This window comes from Heterocephalus glaber, unplaced genomic scaffold, assembly GCF_053883595.1.
Source record: "Heterocephalus glaber isolate CG9 unplaced genomic scaffold, H.glaber_assembly_v1.0 deba00001504, whole genome shotgun sequence".
Lineage (NCBI taxonomy): Eukaryota > Metazoa > Chordata > Mammalia > Rodentia > Bathyergidae > Heterocephalus > Heterocephalus glaber.
In genome coordinates, this window is record NW_028258324.1 from 64277897 (window position 1) to 64298781 (window position 20885).

At 33.5% G+C, this 20885-nt stretch overlaps 1 protein-coding gene and 1 long non-coding RNA gene across 4 annotated transcripts in view; one reads left to right on the forward strand and one right to left on the reverse strand.

The window, feature by feature from the left end:
* Positions 1–20885, reverse strand: part of Ostn (osteocrin) — a 47554-nt gene that overhangs the window by 12637 nt on the left and 14032 nt on the right. The window contains exons 3-4 of the mRNA XM_004834776.3: positions 20209–20423; positions 13–109 (exon numbers count right to left, since the gene is read on the reverse strand). Of these exons, the coding sequence (XP_004834833.1) occupies positions 25–109; positions 20209–20423 (300 nt within the window). The 3' untranslated portion in view covers positions 13–24. The remainder of the gene's footprint in view (positions 1–12; positions 110–20208; positions 20424–20885) is intronic.
* LOC106009370 (uncharacterized) overlaps positions 10840–20885 on the forward strand; it is a 60769-nt gene continuing 50723 nt past the window's right edge. Inside the window, exons 1-5 of one of the 3 annotated variants that reach the window (XR_002393732.2) lie at positions 11088–11241; positions 15554–15736; positions 16504–16554; positions 16920–16934; positions 20234–20354. This is a non-coding gene — a long non-coding RNA (uncharacterized LOC106009370). Of the gene's footprint in view, positions 11242–15553; positions 15737–16503; positions 16555–16919; positions 16935–20233; positions 20355–20885 lie in introns of all 3 variants that reach the window. The other 2 variants (XR_015441024.1, XR_015441023.1) reach the window with 2 other exon arrangements.

Here is a 20885-nt window from a genome sequence, read left to right on the forward strand (position 1 = left end):
AATTTTACTCACTATTGGAATCAGTTAACCTCTGGAGTTTGAAAGCCGGTTTCTACCAATTCGATCCACAGGGATACCAAATCGCCTTTTTGAATGATGTGCTGCCTTCCTGGAACAAATCAAGGAGAATATACTTAAGCTAAAATTGAATTTGTTCATCATTACTTTTTTTCTTTATTACATGCGATCTGGGAACATTGGGAGTTGGAATAAAAAAGATAGTTATCATTTATCAGCTACCATTCTCGCATTTCTGAACATCTGTTGAAGTAAGCATGACCCCTGCCATTTCGTATACAAGAAACTTGAAGTTTAGAAAATCTAATTTATGAAAATTCAAATAGATCAGGTGAAAAAGTAGGTTTTATCAGCATACTAATCTAACTGAATGTTTTTGTGGATAAATCTTTTCCCCTCTTTTGATTTTTTTGTTGTGGTTATTTTGTTTTGGTTTTGAGATAGGGTCTTGCTATGTAGTTCAGTCTGGCCTTGAGCTTGCTATGGAGCCCATGCTGGTCTTGAACTGGCAGCCATCTTCCTGCCTCAGCCTCCTGAGTGCTGGGATTACAGACTTGGACTACCATGCCTGGCTTCTACTTTAGATTTTCTTCCTTTGTTAATTGTGGAAAATTGGATTGGAGTAGTGGTTTTTCCCAAGCTGCCTTCTGGCAAAGGAAAATGGGAGAAGAGAAAGTGGTATAGATGCTAAGACTGAGCTTGTCCTGCATCTCTGAATGTCACTTGCAGTTCACCCAGGTAAGCCTTGTGTGTGCTGGTCTGGGCTCACTTATATCGTCTTTATGTTAAATATTGTTTAATAACTCTTAAACAGGTTCATTATTAAACTGAAACTTGAAAGAAATCCACACAAAAATGCAAGAATGCTATCTTCCAGTTTACACTTTTATATATTGACTCTTTAAAAATAAAAAAAAAATTGTTATTTGATTTGTTATTACCATTATGTAATACTTTCAAATCAAAATCCAGAGGATGTCTAAGAATGTAAAGTGTGTAACTTTCATGGTCTGGCTTTGGAGTGAAGAGGAATTTGATTCTGTGTTGATGACAGAAATAGGCGGGATAAGCTAAGAAGGAAATGAAAGTGACTTTTCTCACACCACCAGGTAACTGACTTCCGGATATGTTGAGTTTTTCATTGGCTCACTCATGTAGAAAGGAAATACTACATATAAACAAACGATAGGGATATACAGATTGTAAGTGGAATAATCACCCAGTGCCAGAAACACAAAATTATCAGTAATCAAGCAGTTTCAGTACAGGAAAGACTGTTGACAGTTATTCTGTTTCAAGTTTTTGCAAATGAATGGTAATGATGCAGTTCCTTGTTTGAAAATCTCAGCGATGAGGATTTATTACCTTACAACTTAGTTTTCAACAGCATAGAGGTAAAATAAAAAAAATTTCCTTCAGCACATTTTCAATAGCTCCTTTACTTAGTTAGAAAACTAATTATTTGCAGCATACTGTTAATCTCCACTAAACAATTTAAACACTAAAAATGAATTAAAATCCAAATTTTTTGAGAATTTTTGTACTATCATTTAATCATTTTTCTTATTATACTGTAATTTACCACATACCTACTAGCTCTGTATGAGATTCTTGTTGTGGCTTTCCTTGTATAGATGAATCACAAATAGTTTTTGCTTTCAAAACCCATTAATTACTCTCAGGAGTAATATGATGTAATGCAAATAGTACAGAAAAAAATCTGTCACTTTGACTGAGACCAATTTTTTCCTTACACAATGCTCCTGATACTATAATTAAATAAATAATTTATTGAAAGGCTCTGAAAACTATGGAAACAATAGGTATATATTACATTTTCATTAGTGTACCTTGCACATAAAAATCTCTAATCTTTGCTTTTTTAAAATAATGAAATGAGGAATATTAATATCTACGTAGTTTCTTCTATGTGCCTGGTGCGGTTCACAATGCTGTGCATTCTGACATGATGTTTATCCTATAACATTTAAGAATAGTGTCATGTTCATTTCTCCATCTTGCTGATTTATATCCATCTTATTTTTTTAGTCTGGCTTTTGGTTTTATTGTCTGATTGAATAAATGTATGAGTTTATAAGAATTTGTTTCCTATATAGCAATTTGATCAGTTAATTAGATAAGGAAAAATTTGGGAGAAAAATATTTATTGCTTAATCTTACCATATCCACACCACTGCCTTCTTTCAGATTTTTGGAAAAACATACCCTCTTCAGTGTTATCTATTTTCTGCACTTTTGGACTTTCTGATTACAAAGTGACTACACAATTTCCAATTTGTTAATCAAATGGGAAACTATTAGCCATCATATTTTGTTATAATTATAAATAATGACTGCTTAAAAAGAAAAAGCTCTCCTTTACGTTTCAAATTATCTTTAATCTACACGAGTAAATTTATAGTCATCGATTAAACAAATATTTTCCTTGTGATAGTTAGAACAATGGTTTCCCACAGATGTTCACCTCATAATTCCCAGAATGTGTAAAGAAATTTTTGCAGAAACAGTTAAGATTTAAGACCTTGAGGTGAGAAGATTGTCTTGTACTGATTGGTCCCAATCTAGCCACTGAAGTCTTTAAAAGTAGATGATCCATGGGCCGGGGATTTAGCTCAGTGGTTCTGCTGCCTGCCTCTCAAGCCCAAGGACCCAAGTTCGATCCCCAGTACCAGAAGAAAAAAAAAAAAGTAGATGATACTAAAACAGAGTAGGTAATACAAGAACAGTAACTGATAAGGAAGGACTTCACCCGCCCTACTGTTGCCATCTTTGATGATGAAGAAAAAAGTCTTGAATTAAGGAATACTGTGGTCCCCAGAAGTTCTTGAAAGAAATAGGGACCTCAGTCTGACAAACATAAGGGAGTGAATTCTACAAACAAGTTGAATGAGCAGAAAATAAATTCTCTCCAAGAGTCTCCAGGAAGGCTCACAACCTACTGACTGGATTCCCTCTGTGTCTCTTAGGGCTTATGTCTAAGTGTAGAGTGTTGATATATAGGAAATGTTAAACTGGTATGATTTTTCCCCTTGTATCCTTAAATTCCTCTACTGACTCTTCCACCATTTTACCTCCAGGAAATGGGTAAGAAGAGCCAGCTCAAGATGGAGGAGCATGCTCAGGGGTAGTCTCAGACAAAAAGAAAGAGGAACTGAAAAACCAACCCTTCAGGTATTTAAAGGACTGTGAAAAGGGGAAGGAACTAGCAGCAGGGATAAAGAGCCACATGACATGGGCATGGGTTTCCCAAAGAGTTGATGTCATAAAAAACATCCCTTTCCTTTCTAAAAGAGAAATGTGATGTTTTCATAAACTATTTACATTAAAATAGAATGTTTACTGGTTCTTATTATCAATTTAGGTTTTAAAAAATGAAGTTAAAAGAAAAGAAAGTAACATTTTGTTTTCTTACTTTACTATAGTTTATCTTTTGCTGCTCAAATAAATGAGAAGCTGCTGTGATACCATTGAAAATAAAATAAACATTTTCCCCTTCTTACCTTCCTTCCTTTCTTCCTCCCTCCCTCCTTTCCTCCTTCCCTTCTCCTTCCTTTCTCTCTCCTTCCCTCTTTCCCTTTCCCTCCCTTTTCCTTCCTTCCAACCTTCTCTCTTTCCACCCATTTTTCCTTCCCTTCTTTCTCCTAGATATGACCCCAAAATTATTAGAACCAAAAAATGAGGACTTGGGCTCATTTGATTATTTTACTTACTGTTAGTGTGATCTTCTATAAGTCTGCCATTCTAAGCTTCTTTTTCTTTTCTGACAAATATTCAATATACTTGCTTTTTCTGTCTTCTGATTTTGTTTATTTATCATACTTGTTAAAACCATTTAATTCTATTTGTTTAAACAGTATTTGTTCTATGCAATGGCAATACAGTAGCAAATAACGCATATTTTACCTTCAGAGTGTACAGTTTACATTGAAAATATCTAAAGAGATAACACATAAAAACATTTCATACATTTTAACAGATATTATTCTACCAGTTTAGTCCACTGGTTTTCATATTACATGTAGCCTACTTTGTCCACAAATACAAGTTTTAAAAAAGTGCAATATCTAATCAGTTAAGCAAATCATGTCAGCAGAAAGGTGCCTCCCCTCTCTACAAAATGGCCCCTGAAAGAACTTCCAGAAACAATTTTCTTTAGAAGAAGGGGAAAGGTCAAGTGGGTAACATCTCGTCTGCACATGCTTTTACTCCAGTAAAAGATTCATAGTTACTTTGACTTATTCTATTAAATTTGAGATTGGTTCCAAATGTTCACAGGTGTCTAGAAATTGAATTTAAATTTAAGACAATAAAACAAATTTATGTATATAATATATACTATATATATCTTCCACTCAGAATTTAAAAATATAAAAATAAAGCATATTATATAAAAAGAATTCTTTTCAAATAGTACATAAACAGAAATTATTATAGTTCACCAAGCTCAAATATTTCTCCGCATTCATTATTCATTCAGAAGTTAAATGGCAACCTGGTACTGTAGTTAACATTTCTACGGATATGAAATATATATAAAAGTACAATACTCTGTGACACATGGAGTGACAGAAACACAAAATATGGAAAAGAACAAGTGATAGAGAAATAGTCTTAAAACCAAAAGGAAAAGCTACACTCTTTGAATATCTAGTCCCTCTTGTGACAAAATGATGATATGACATGGCTTATATGAATTTAAAACAATTCACCATTTTCATTTGAAATACCATGTTTAAGGGTATCCAACTGATATAAAGAGAAAGATAGATTGTTTATTTCAAGTACAACTTTAATATTCAAGTTAAAGTATAGACTTTCTGTGTTAAATAGGATTTAAAAATATTTATATCCTTGAATAATCCTATTTGAACATTCTCAAGAGGTAGTTAAAAATATATTTAAAGGTATTTAGAATTGCTTAACACAGGAGCCCATAAATTTTTCTACTCAGTTAAAAAAATGAAAAGAAACATCCCTATTTGTAACATCAGCGTAAGAAATCAAGTATTATCAGCACTTTGTGCATCCTGGTAACTTCCTTCCAGACTTCATGCCTCTCATAACTCTGTTCCAGAGGTCATTATAGACTGAAGCTTGGTTTAATTATTTCTTGTGTTTCTCCTTATAATCTACACGTTTCCTTAAAGAATCCATTATATAATTCAGACAGTTCTAGAATTGTATCTACAATGAATCTTTTACTACAGACCTAATATATGTTTAATTGTTAATACTTGTGCCATATTTAATAAATGACTGTATTTAATAAGTAAATATTATTAGTAGTACTAATATATTAATATTGATAGCTATGTTATTAAGTATGCCTATGTAATAAATTTTATACTTGAAATTTGCTAGAATAGATCTCAAGTGCTATAACTACAAAAAATGCAGATAACTATGTGAGATTGTAGATATGTTAATAAGTTGATTGTGACACTCATTTTAAAATGTACACATATATAAAAATGCAATGTTATAGACCCTAAATATAAATAAGTTTTGTCAATCACACTTCAGTAAAGCTGGATGAAAAGGAATCAAGTATAAATTATCTCTCAGCAAATATGTAGTTTGAGATTTATGCATGTTGACAGGAGTAGCTACAGTTGCTTTCCTTTCATTGTTGTTTGATGTTACATTGTATGAATGTACAGCAGCTTGTTTATCCATTCTATTGTGAAAGAAAATTTGAGAGACTCTTTTTTGTTTTTATGTAACTATTATCGAAAAATTTAATTTTCTTGTACATGCCTTTTGTCTTCACTTAAGGATTTCTGTATGATATGTTTTCAGAAATATAGCTTCCAGCTATACATAATATTATAACATACATAGTCCCAGACTGTTTTCCAAAATTGTGCCCAATTACACAGGTTAGTATAGTGTATGACACTTCTATTATTTCAAATCTATGCCACACCTTGTACTGTGGATTTTTAAGTCTCACCAGTCTAATAGATTGCTAAGCATGCCTTATTTTGCTTTTAATTGACTTGCCCTGAATTTTAATGAAATCTCTCACCTTTTTGTTTGTTTATTGGCCCCTTGGATCTCCTCTTTTGGGAGCACCTGTTTCAGGCTATTGTTGTTCTATTACTTTGCTGTTTCTTTTAAATATTGATTTGAGCAAGGGATGGAAACACTGAGTATTAGATTTTTGTCAGATATAAACATATTCAACTATCTTCTCCCATTTATGATTTGTATTTTGTGAAAATCTTTAATGTGGTTTTAATATTTATCAATCTCTTATCTCTATCCTAATAACAGATTCAGCTCTAATAATAGATTCATGGAAATCCTATTGCAGTTGTGACTGAAATTTTATAGAGTCTAAAGTATATGTCAACTTGGAGAGAATTGAAATCCTTGCAATTTTGGGTCTTACTATCCCAAATCATGTATTGTTTATGTGATCTTTAGTTAAAATAAACTGTTATAATTGCTTTTCCTAAAGAGCTTCCACAGTTTGCTAGATTTGTTATTGTTTAGACATATCAGTTAAGAATATGTGTTTTTGGAGTTTTCCATGGTGACCCTTACTTGGATAGAAAAAAGTTTCCTTTTATTATTCATTGACTGGTGATTTTACTCATGAGTGGATATTTAATTTTATGAGATACTCTTTATGCATCTTTTGAGGTGGTATAGTTTTCACTGATTTGTTAATTCCATTAATTGATTTTCTAAACTAAACCAAACTTATAAGGTATTTGTGTGGTAAACTCAACATGATAATGGTACATTGTCTTTTTAATAATTATTAGAATTGTTTTTCTATTTTTTATAGGAATTTTGTATTTGTGTTCATTATGCAGGTTTTCATGTATTTTTATTTTATTGTTCTCTCCTTATATGGTTCTATTGTGTAGATATAGACTCATTAAATGAGTTGAGGATTATACCTTCTTTTTTTGGTTTTTCTTTCGTTATTTATTTAATTGCATCATGGTTTGAGAACATGTTCTTAATGAAAATTATCCTCTAAATTTGCCAGGCTTGTCTGGCAGAATAGTATTTCATTAAATTCATTTGTAAATGTTGATTCACAGGTACTCAAAACTCCTCCCACCTCACCCCCCAGTAGTTGGATAAAACTTTTAATCTTTCCTATTTGTGAGTTCCAAAACGATAAATTTAGAATCAGGGTATGGAGAATGTTCCTTAAAAACAATAGTCTGATATACTGCTACATCTTAAAAGGGCAACAAAATGGTTACCGCCCCCACCCCAAGAAAGGCAAGCATTTATTGAGTTCTAGCCTAAAAGATGAAGATATAGCAATAGCTAATATAAGATGTTCCTTAAATAGTTCAGTAACTTAGATTAGTAAAACAGGGAAACAAATTATAATATAAACTTATATGAGTTAAATAGCCAGGCTCCAAGATGGCCTCCAATAATTTTACCTCCTTCCATGACAGAGCTGACTTCTGTAGCCAAGAATAATGTGGAAACGATGCTGTGTGAAGTATGGCAAGTGACCACAGCTTCCACCTTGCTTTGTTGGTTCACTGGTTGAGCGTGGAGCCAGCCTCCGTTTTCTAGTTGTCCCATGGAAAAGTTCACATGGCAAAGAGCGAAGGCCTTCGTCCACAGCCAGTGAGGAACTGTCAGCTAAGGGTGAGGCCTATTTTGGAAGTGGATACTCCAACCCCAGCAGAGCTTTCAGATGACTGCAGCCCTGATAAATGGCTTCACTGCAATCTTGGAGAGATCCTGAGCCAGAACCAACCAGGCAAGCTTTGTTTTTTTTTTTGTTTGTTTGTTTGATTTAGTTTCTAGTGTACAGAAACTGTATGAGAACAAAAGTTCTTATTTTTGTCTTAAGATGTTCAATTTTTGGTAATTTGTGACATAGCAATTTATATCTAATACCTCGAGATTCACGAGGGAGGAGATCTCACCCAATTTGGGGTTCCCAGGAAAAATATGGGGAGCACGTAAAGCAGTAAAACAGATAGTCACCCATGAACCCTGCAGTCTTGGTTACTGTAATTTAAAATTAAAGTACAGAATTTAAAAATGGTAACAATAATGCTGATATGTAACTACAAATATTAGAAGGATGATGTGTAAAGATAGACTACAAAGAAGCACCCGCCAAGGCCCTGTGAAGGATTAGAATGAAATAATCATAGTCCATGGAATCATGTTTAAATTGCAGTTAAACCATTAGAGTTTTAGGTTAAAATTCCAGAATGTCAGGATGCTAGACTACATGAAATCTGAGTGATGATGTGGTTTTTAAGTAACCGATATATAATACCTCTTTGTTTTAGGTCCTCATTCAGAAATAATATAGAAATATGATATAAGTGACCAGTGCATATAAATCAAGATGCTATTTTTTTATTGCTCAAACTGAATGTAGAATATGCCTTTGTATCTGTCTTTCAAAGAGTTTATTAATATCTTTTCCCTAAATTAGACAGATTTATATAACTAGACATTGTTATGCAGTAGAAAGGGGAAAGAAGTGGATGAGCTAAACTTACTCAATGACTCCTCCCAAAATGACCAATCAGATAAGAAGCTGTGGGAAGGAGGGAATAAAGGGTGGTATCAGGGGGTCAGTCTTTCTCTAACAGGAATCCCTGATCCTGGAGGAGAGAAGATGGTTTCCTCCTGACAAGTTTAGAATGATGAAAGCAAGTGCTCTTTTGCTTAGCAGAAAGGTTACTTTTGACATTAAGTAATTTTCATGTGCATTACCAGGGATTGAACTCAGGGCTTTGCAAATGCTAGACAAAGGCTCTGCCACTGAACTGTATGCCAAGTTCTCTTTGAAATCTTATTTTGAGACTAGGTTTTCATTAAATTGACCAAGCTGGCCTGGAACTTGTGGTCCTTCTGCATCAGACTCGGAATAGCAGGGATTACAGGTGTATGCTGCTATACCTGCCCTTACTTTTAAAATTTGCTCTCAATGGTGATAATTCAACTTTGAACAGATTCTGTTAAATTTATGATCATAGTGCTAATGAGACATAGTGTTAATCTCTGTGGTAGTTGCAAGGAACAGGCCATATGAATAGCCATTCAGAAACCATGAGCCCTGGAATTAAATAATGAGGTTTAAGTATCTGTAAAGTAACAGATATGATTAATTTGAAAAGGGCTACAGAGTTACAGGATAAGGGAGAGAGCTCATGAAGCTCCTTGAGGATATGATTTAAAAAAAAAAATTTATCTACCATGTGAATTTATACAAAAAGTCTTAAGAACTTTCTTTGTTGACCCATGGGTAATATACATTTAAAGCCTCTATATAGAATTAAGTATTATTCATTTGGGGAAAAATTTTAAATCTTCATATATAAATTAGGTAGGGCAAAAAAGTAAAAGAACTTTGTCACTTTGTAGTGTTGAAAAGAGTTGAGAAGAAAAAGGCAATAAAAAGCAGTTACAAGCAAGAATGGCTCTGAGATTGCTATGCTCCAGGGCATTTCCCATTGTGAAGGCAGGTGTTTTAAGTAGGAGGAAGGGAGCACTTAATAAGGGTACCACACTCTGAATCTCTTCTTGGTGTTTTTTCCATCTGAAAAAGCAGCCCATTTTAACTGCCCCCTTTGGCTGCCACCAAGTAAAAGCAGGAAAATATTAGCAATAACTAAGAGATGCCTTGGTTGACAAAGTGTGTCACATTGCTTCACAATACATTAGAAAGTAAAGTGTTAGGATTTTTATCATGGTTTATGGGACTGTCATTAATATGAACAATAATATCTAACTAATTGAGACTGTCTCCACTGTTCTCAACTTCAGCCTCAAACTATGTCTAGCTTAATATAGAAACTCATGTGTCATTGATATGGTAATTGTAAGTGTATTTATTCAATGCATATAGTCCAAGTGAAATTCATGATTCCTAGCCTTGGACAAACATTTTATTCACATGATACTTTAGTTTCTTTATTTCCTATGAAGAAATAGAAAGCCATCAGACCTGGAGTTTAATAACTTGATGTATAGTTTATAGCTAGGGAATCTCAGGGAAATCATTTTAAATCTCAGAATATACACCAAAAATGTAAGAATCATATCTTTCTTAAGGTATTATGAAATTTAAGAGGATGTACCAGAATGTTAAATTGGGATTCAATTTCAATTTTTAGCTATGAGTCAAAAATGTTGAGAAAAAAAGTATTTCCTCTTGAATTCTAAAGTAAGGTGTTAGACTCATGTAGTATTTGCAAAAGAGGTTGGTATGAACTGATTATTTGCAATCTTAATCCAAAAGAGTAGCTGTTGAGCAGGTCAGCATGAAAGAATTCCTTGGGAGCAAGTTGCTGGATTGCAACTCCATTCTCCTTGTATGTTCAAATAGAGTAAGAGCTTCAAGAAAAGTACCCAGAGAGCTTGGGATGTACAGAAGAATGCAGCAGACCCAGTAGAATAGCGTCTGCAAAATCTAAACAGCAAGAAGATGTAAGGATTGTAGGGGAGCATGATATTGGTTATGCCCAAAGCAGGATGTAGAGTTAACCCCTCACTCAACTGGCTTGTTTTGAGGAGTGAGTCCGGCAGCCTACTTGCCAAGGTCTAAGTAACTTGCACCCAAATTCCATTAAAACCATCCTAACTAGAAGGACAAGGCTCTAATTACAACCCTATACTTTTTCTATTCTGTTCGTAATTCAAGAATGCTTTGTCTTGTCCTTTACAAGCCTTGCATTAATATACATAGTAACTGCACAACTGCACATTCTCACACGTAGTTCCCCTTTAGCACATAGTTTGCCTTTACCCCAGTTGATTACCAATAAAAATCAGTGGCTTGGACTGACCAATGCCTTTGCTGGTTGCACTTGCATTGGTCATCCTGGCTCCCCAGTCTCTCTGTCTCTTTATTTCTGTTTTTTAGGGTTTTTTTCTCAGCCTTGCACCGTAGCACTATGTAGGAGACCAAAACCTACTGCAGAGGTTTCCTATAGAGGATGGGCTTCATGCCAGAGTGAAGGGATGACTGCACAAGGAAGAGCTCGACTTTTTTTAACCAAGGTCAAAAGTGTGTAGCATGTGGAGAGAGTTAATTATAAAATGGACCTTGCCCCATGAGTTTTCTGCCAGGGGTGGAGATGAAGCAAATTCAGCAGGATAATGGTGGTGGTGTCCCACAGAGAAGCTGAGAGGATAGGATGAAGATTATGGACGTAACTGGCCTGTCAGAAGAGGCACACTGCTGTAACCCAGGTTGTGTATAACAACATTCCCAATAGGGGTTAAGGGTGGACTTGAACAAACGCTCCATGATAATGAGTCAGCTTTGGGTATTAGCCATAGCCAGAGAGCACTAAAACTAGGTCACGATGGCATCTATCAGGTAAGACTGTACCCCTCTGCACTTCGAGCCTCAATTTTTGAGGAAATAAAAGGCAGCCTGCTACAGTAGAAGGGGAGGATAAAGATAAACTGATCTCAACCCTTTTCTACGGCAGCTTCCCAGCCTGAGTAGGCTCAAGCTGGGGAAAAGAAAGCTTCAATAATAGTTGTGGTTGGGACTAAGACATATGGATGGGTATTTTCATTACTGAAATCTGGTTTTTTTCAAGTAACAGTGAGTAGAAGGATTCTTAGTATTTAAGTATGACCAGTGGAACTAGAGTACTTGCCTTTGGCTTTATCTAAAAGATAGGGAACAACATCACCCTGGGAATGGGCTTCAGTGCATGTGAGTCGGGTATAACGTGCTTTTCCTGATTGTGTCCTGGGGAGTTTTCTCTTCTAATTAAGTGGTCATAATAACCATATCCTCAAAGTGTTTACTGTCCTTGGTCTATAGAAGTTTAAAAATGCCCTGGGCATCTTCCATTGGCACTCCAGATTTAATTCTTCATCTCTTTGCACCCTACTGATAGCCTCAGGAGGCTAACGTTTTTGGATCACATAAAATTCCCTGTGTCCCTTGCTTTGGTTTAGGTCAAGCACTCTGAAGCTCTGGCAAGGGAGACTGGGAGATATGTTAGGATAATTTTCTATTCTCCACACTCCCTCGCAAGACCCTTTCCAGAGAGTTGACTCTAAATGAGATGCAGGGCTTTTCTCAAAGCACCTGACTTTACAACTCTGGCTGTTTAGGTCAGTGTCCTAGGCTTTTGTGCTAATCATTACCACCGGGCTGTACCCAGACTTCTGTAAACAGCCTTCTGGTGAATACACCACCTTCAAATTAGCCATTTCAAAGGCATCACCTGTCTTGCACTGCATCTTTGACTGACACAGTAACTCTATGTGCTATGCTGACTTCAAAATATTGCTGGAAGAGTTAAAGCAATCACAGTTGAAAAAATGTTTAACCATAATTAAATTCAAATATAAAGCACTATTATTATCACTTGAAAGATATTTTAGTATTGTGTGAAGGGTTGAGGGAAACCAGTCTTTAGAAAAATGATAGGCCAATCATCAATATCTTCTAATATTGAAGAATCATTCAGAAAGTAGATTTTGCTAGATATATAATACCTTTGTATCTGCTTCATTTTACTTGAATTAATAGCATAGACATTTATTAACTTCAAGTATCAAGCAAGTGAACTGAACCAAGGAACGTATTTTAGACTTCAAAGCAGTTGAGTTCATTTTGTCCTGAGAATTAAAATAATTTGCACGTCTTTAAAAATAAAGCTAGTGTTATATTCAGATGAAAAAATATGATAATACAAAGTAGGAAAAAACAGATGGTTCTTCAGTTCATTTTAATATGATCTGGTATAAACTTTGCCCTGTTTAGTTTTCATGTTTGTTGGTTTTATTCCTCCAGCTATTCATCCTTCTAGTTTTATCTGTTGGTTGTCTTTTCTAAAAAGAAGATCCAAAATTTTTCTCTCTTAAATATTTTATACTAATTGTGACCAAAGTCACGTATTTTATATGATTAAGATTCAGAAATTTTAATCTGGATAATGTAATAATATACTTAAAGGATCTTTATGGGTGTGAAAAGGTAGTATCATTAGTTTAGCTAACCAAGTGCCCTGGATTAAATGGCTGATGCTAACTTTTGGACTACGGATCTCAGACTGTTACCTTCCCTCAGTGAGTAGGAAAAGAGAATGTGTTCTAGAGAAGGAGAATGTTGATGACATGTACATGAAAACTGCAGGTGTTTATAAACAACTCAAAGTATTTGTGTGCATTCACACACACTACAGTAACAAATAATGGCTGGCCTTGTGAAAAAACCCCAAAATATATAATGGATGGAAGCTGTTGACTCATATAACATGATAAAAGAACAGCAAGTACCCTTTGGTACAGATCGCCATGGTAAAATTACTGTGTGTGTGTGTGTGTGTGATGTTAAAGTATCTGTGTACCAGGTGGCAAAAATTTAACCTAGCTTCTTGTTTGAATTATAATTCAAAACAAATTGAAAATTGTTTTAATTGATTAAGACTTAAAGTTAATGGAAATATTTTATGTAACAGTTTTTGCACAATATACAATCCACATTTAATGTATGGTTTAAGAACATGAATTCTTGTATTAAAATGAATGCTTCAGATAAATCTCATAGGGAATGTCTTTGGAATTTAATTTCAGTGCATAATGCTTCTATAAAAGATAAAATACAGAGAGGATGCAGAAACAACTCCAGGCACATGCAGCTACCTGGTCTTTGACAAGAGGGCTGAAAACTTTATTGAAGGAAAGATGATGTCTTTGACAAATGGTGCTGAGAAAACTTGCTATACACATGCAGAAAACTGAACTGAGAACTCTGTTTCTTACTGTGTACTAAACAAACATCAAAATGGTTCAAAGGTCTCAATATTAAAACAGAAACAATCTGCTGAATGATAGAAAAAGGTAAATCTCTTGAAGACGTAAGCATCGGCAAGGCTTTCTGTAGAGAAACCCAAATTGCACAAGAAATAATACCCAGATACAACAAGTGGGGTCTTATCAAATTAAAAAGCTTCTGCACAGCAAAAGAAACAATCAACAGAGTAAAGAGACAACCCACAGAATGAGAAAAAATTTGCCAGCAGCTGTTTAGAGGACTATGATAATATCTAAAATATATAAAGAACTCAAAAAAAATTAGACCTCCCCAAATGAAAGACCCAATAAAAAAATGGGTTGCAGAGATGAAAAAAACACTTCTCAGAAGAAGTGCAAATGGCCAATAAATGCATGAAAAAATGTTCAACATTGCTGGCCATTAAAGAAATTCAAATTAAAACAATACTGAGATAACTTTTTACTCTAGAAACAGTGGTTATCCTCAAAAAATCAAATAATAGCAAATTCTTGCTAGGCTGCAGGAGAAAAAGGAAACCTTCTACATTGTTGGTGGGGGTGTGAACTAGTACAATCAGTATGGAGATTCGTTAAAAAGCTAAAACTCGAAATTCCATTTGACCCAGCTATTCTCCTTCTAGGTGTTTTCCTGAAGGACATCTTATTACAGTGATCACGTGTACACATCTTCATAGCACCATAATTCACAATAGCTAAATCTAGGAAGCAGCCTATATGTCCAATAAAGGATAGGTGGATAAATAAAAAGTGGCATTGTTACATAATGGAATATGACTTTGCCATAAAAAAAGATAAATCTGAGTCATTTTTAGGAAAGTAGATGCAACTTGAGACCATGTTCAGTGAAATTAATCAGAAATGCAAGCTTAAAAATTGCATGTTTTTTCTTATGTGAGAAATCAAATATAAATAAGGAAGTAAATGAATGATAGATACAGTAAGAAGAGGGAAAAAGAAAGAGAAAGTTGGAGGGAAGAGGAAGGCAACTGAGAAGGGAATGACAAAGAGTTATGTGCGTATGCCGGTCCACACAAGAATGTAATCCTTATGTACTGCCAATATATGATAATAAAATGAAAAGGTTAAAACATAAACAACTAAAATGCAATATAAAACTTCTCTAACTTAGAAGCAAACTCAACTTTTCCAGCCCATCAGTCACTGTGTTCAAATGCCTCGGGTGTCCTCGACACTGCTGACCTCTGGAAAGAGTTGGAGGTGAAGGTAAAACAAAGAAAAAAGGAAAAGATAAGTTTTAACCTCCAAGGTCATTTTAAGCTGTGTACTATACTTGTGTTTATCCACTTAGTAATAACTAACTGACAATGTTATGACTCTTATTCTGAAGTAGAATATAGACATCGCCCTCACACCTTTTTATAACTGTAGAGCTACTTTGTGCTCCACTGTGTGGACATCAGTTTATTCAAACAAAGCCCCTTAAATTTGACTGTTTTTTATTTTATAAAAAAACCAATATTTTGTAATCAAATAGTAGGAGAATAACAATAGTTGTTATACTGTGTATTTTTATCTTCAAAGTGGTTATTCAAAGTATAAAACAGAAACCAAAAAGATTCTTACAAAAAAGAAACATAATAACAAATCTTTCCTTTCACCAAACTAAGATAAACTAGCTCTTTTGATTAACATTTGTGTATATGTGTGTTTACAAATAGTTCTATAATGAATAAACTTGTGTATATTTTTCCGCCAAACTACAACCCACATTTACTAGTGTATCTTTGGGAGAGATTACAAAAGGAATGCTGAGCCAAAAAGGAAGTACATGCATGATACAACGAATATTGCCATATTCATCTGTGAATGGGTTCCAGTGTGCTCCAATCGACAATATATGGGAGTGCCTTTTCTGAAAACCTTACTATTTTCTAAGTGAATTTTTTGGCCAATCTAACTGGTGAGAATTTCTATTTCAATGAAAAGTGTGGTTTTTTTCTGTAATGACAATAATTGGTATCTTTTCACATGGTTAAGGGCAATTTCTATTTCTTTTCTCCCCTTTTATTCTGTAGGTATATTATTTGCCTTCTTTATTTTTCAGAATTCTTTATATATTAAACTCAAAATTCTTTATATATTAAACTCTTTAACCTTTGTCTTATATAAATTGCAAATATTCTTTCTAACTTATCCTTTGTCTTTTTACTTTGCTTTGTGGTATCTTTTGTCATGGAAATGTTTTAAAAATATGTAATAAAGTGGATCTGCTACTTATTCTTTTTCCTGATACTTTCTAGATTTTACTTCAGAATTTAGAAGAGTTTGTCTATTCCTTCTCTATGTAGAACTTCACCAATGTTTTATTCTAGTTCCTACAATGATTTGTTTATTTTTTTAGTTAAGTCTGTGGCCCATTTAAAATTTATCATCATGCGTAGTTTGAGACTGAATCAATTTATCATTTATTTAAAATATATCCTTTAACTCACTGAAAATTTATATGATAAAATGCATATATGTTATATGTAATATATAAATGTGCTTCATGTAAATATATAAAATATATAATGTATTATATATCACATATATTCCAATGCTTCTCACATACTGAATATGGCACTCTACACTGAGTTATACTTCCACACCCTTATACATATTAAAGCTGCATGTATAATTGGGTCTATTTCTTTGATTTCTAACTTATTTATTTGTTTGTCTATTCAGAGGCTGAATACTGAAAAGTAAGACTGTAAATTATTTAAGAAGACCTGATAGGTATCTTCTTTCTTGTTTTATGGGGGTTTCCTAATTACACTAGCTTTTATATTTTCAAAAGAATGTTATGATTAACTGTCTTAGCTCCCAAAAAACCTGGTAGTTTTTAAATTGGAATTGTGTTGATTTGTAATTTAACTCAGGAAGCTTATACCATTGTGCTTTGAGTCTTTTGACCTAAGAACGTAGCAGGTGCCTCCATAATATACGTTCCATTTATTTAGATCTACTTTTTGTATTTTAGCATTATTTTCATAGGTTACCTTACATGTTTTTTGAATATAGTTAACTTTATGCCTATGTATTTTCTTTTCTTTTTTTCTTTCTTCTTTTATGTTTTGTGGTGCTGGGGATTGAAACTTCAGCTTTTCCGCTGCAGGGTGAGCACTATAACATTCTTTTATAAATGTAGTCTTCTTTTATATAGAGTATCTGATTTATATTTGTAGGTAGAAGAGCTGTATTAACTTTTTTATGCTTATTTTCATCATTACTTCTATTAAAAGGGTTTTGTTTTAGTGATTTTTTAATTTATTATCTTGGTTTCCCAAGTCATTTATGAGTAAACATAGTTTTACAGTTTTAATTCTCCTTTTCTAATTGTGAAATTCTATTGTCTCTTGCATAAAGGAATTTTTAAATCATAGCAGAAATAATGAGCATTCTTTTCTTGTTTCTCAGTTTAATAAAACTTCTAGTATGACTTGCCATAAGTAAGATACAGTTTTTTGAGGTACATACACACACACACACACACACACACACACACACACTTTAAGGAAGTATCTATTGTTTCTTATAATGTTACTTTTAAAAGATATAAATGTGTTAAATATTATTAAATATATCTTCTATCATCTATGAATATAATCATAGACTTTTAATTCATTGTTCTATTATTTTTTCATTGTTCTATTAGTATGATAGATTACATGAAATAAATTTTGAATATCGAATCTCACTTTTCTGGAAAACATTTCACTCAGTCAAGATTTACTATGCTTTTAAAATGTTGAATTTTCATCACTAAGATTTACCTATAATTTTTGCATTAATATTCACATGTGAAATAAGTCTAAATTTTCATTTTAAAACAATATTTGCGATTTGGGACTCCAAATTATATTTATTACAGAAAATAAATTTGAACTTTTTTTTTGTTATTGGAGATCGAACTTGGGACCTTACACTTGCAAGGCAGGCACCAGAACCACTGAGCTAAATCCCCAGCCCATGAACTGTTTTTTAATTGTAATATGACAAGGTAAATTAATTTTAGTATTATCTGATACCTTAAGATTTGATAAAATTCTCTTGTGGAAATTTCTGGACAGACCACTTTTTATCAGGAAGCTCTTTTAAAATAAAAAATTATTGTAGTTGGACTGGGTTGGGGAGGGGTCAACGTTTCTAAGTTGTGTTTTTTTTCTTCCAAAATTTATCCTTTTTCTTTGGTCTTCAGTAGTTTCTTACTCTTTTGAAAAGATTTTCTACTTCAGTAGTCCCATTTGGTCATTTTCAATTTCATGAATTTGCTTTCTACTTAAAAAATTAGTCTGGTTTGTATTTTTGTTAACATAAGAAAATCAATTTTGGGTGTATTTGTTACATCTTATGTTGTTCTCAACAACCTTATTGGTTTCAGTTTTTGTTATTTTAAATTTCTACCTTATGTCCCCTTCTTCCCTGATTTTGTTGGTATACATATTTTGCTGTTCCTTCTAGCTTTTTTTAGTGCAATGTTTGCATTATTTTAATTATCAGAATGCTGATTTTTATCTGATATTTGCTTTAAATGCCCATAATATTATATTTTTCATAGAGTGTGTACATTCATTTTGTGTTTCTCTTTGTATAAATGGTTCATTATTGATATAGTTTATACTTTTAGGTAAGGGTGCCTTTTGGTTTTCTGTTTTTGTTTTTATAAATTAGGGGTTTTTTTTACATTTCAGTTAGTGGATGTGTTTTTGACATAACTATTCACCAGAATTTTATAAGTTTTTGTTACTTTAAAGTTACTTATGAATGCTGCACATTTACTTGAAAAGTAGTTATATTCTTCATTATTATGGTTCAAGTTTCAAAAATATTTATAAGATGCATTTTATGGGCTATGTTGTGTAAGTCTATGAATTTTTAATGAATAATTTGTCTTAGATTTTAAAAAGGGGTTATATCTCCTGTTTCTTTGTATTTCCTAGGATTCCTTCTGGTCTTTCTTTTATAAATTTTGTTGCAATGTTTTCATTTTTGATCTATACTTTTTCCTGGTATAATCTTAATTTGTGTATTATTTTATTGTCAATCTTTCTAAGTTGCTTTATTGTTAGTTATATTTCTGAAGTATGGAAAAGTATTGGATTTTCCTTAGCCAGTCAAAATGAAAACATCATACTTTAATAGACAATTTACATCCATTTGTATATATGTATTTTTTCCCCTGTGGTACTGGGAATTGAAACCAGGGTCTTCACTCTGACCTACAGCCCCAATTCTTCTTCTTGTTTTTTTTAAATTTTGAGACAAGTTTCACTAAATTCTCAAATTGTCCAGGCTGAATCGGTGACTCCTGCCCCAGCCTCCTAGAAGGCTGAGATTACAGATGTTTGCCACCATCATTCTCTTGTCCATTTATATTTGTTGATAATGATTTTTAATTCACAATTTAGAGATCATTTTTAATTATGTAAAGGTTTTCATTATATTCTTTGTGTGGTCTTTTTAATAAGAAAGTTGTAATTTTTATTCTTACAGTTATCTTTATATTAATACTTTTATAGGATAATCTATGTTTTCAGTTTTTCCTGTCTTTAGTATAAGATTCATTAAATTAAATCTGTAATCTTTTCATTTCTCTCTTTTTCATGTCCCCAAGTATCTACCTGTAGTATCTTTTGTTACCCAGTTAATGATCATGAATCAATACAAAAATTCATTCTAAATTTTACATGCTCTCATCCTTGTCCTTGAATATTTGATAATCGTGTTGCATCTGTATTGTCAATTTCTATGGCAAGTAGTTATGTGTCTTATCTAGCCACATCATGTTCTTCCTTAAAAAAGATCACTTCACAATTTAGTTTTAAAGGCAGTGCTTACAACTAGTTCTCATAATGTTAGCTCTCCAATCACTTTGGTTGCCAGAGGAAGAGGACCGAGAGATGAAGGGAGGAAGGAGGGAGGAAGGAGACAAGGGATGAAACAAAGGAATTGGGACATCTTATGTACATGTATCAACTGCACACAAGAAATGTAAACATTATGTACTACCAACACGTACAAAATAGCATTCTCATTATCTCTATTAAATAGAAAACCCAAATGGTTTGATTACTTATTCCATTCTGCACACATTCTCCCTCACCTCCTAAATGCAGTGATATCTTAGAGTAGCCATCGTACATCTCCATGTGGCAGGATTTTCCTTAGGATACATTATGAAAAATGACCAATGCATACTGTCGCAGTCCTTTGGCACCCTGAACAATTACTTCCAAGTAATTCTGCAAATGCCACAAGTTAGCCAACACACTGTCAAACCTGTTCCCAACACATTTTTCACTGTATCTTTTACATGTGGAATTCTCTATTTTAGAACCTATAATGGAAGAATTAGAAAATGAAAACTTTCCTTTCCCAAAGTTTACTTACCTCTGTTTGCTCTTATGGTCCACAGAGCCAGCTGAGAGTCTGTCTATGGGAGACCCAAAGCCGGGAAAGCTCCTTTTCTTCTTGGTCTCAATCACATCATTCTCCAAGGAAACCAGTTCATCAAGAAGCAAGAGCTTTGCTGCCAGGTCGGTGGCTGATTTCTCTCTCCTGGCTGTGGGTGGTGACTGTACATCTGTGATTACAGAATCAAAGGCCTGGAGGGCAGACAGAGAAAGGTGATTCCACTGATTCAGATGAAGGAACATCAGTTATGCACAGCCGTCTACATAGGCATTTTCTACCTTTACCTGAGATGTCCATTGCATAACGTTTTACAGTTCCTCATGGAATTGTGTTTCAAAGGAAAGGCCTAAGCAATTTTTTGGAGGGGGGAGAATGAACCACACACACGGAAATAAATTCAACAGAAAACAAAACAAAATTTCAGATTTATCTGTAAAATTTAATACTGATCATTCATTCAGATCTTTAAGGAACAACTGAATCCTTTCTTACTTTTCGTGTAGCACTTTATCTATACCTATTTCATCAAAGCACTTATTATATTTTACCTTAGATTAATTACAATATAGTTGTCCTCTTTATTAGATTATAAATAACATGAGGACAATGAGTATCTGATTACTGTTTTATTTGCTCAGCATTTTGTTCATAGT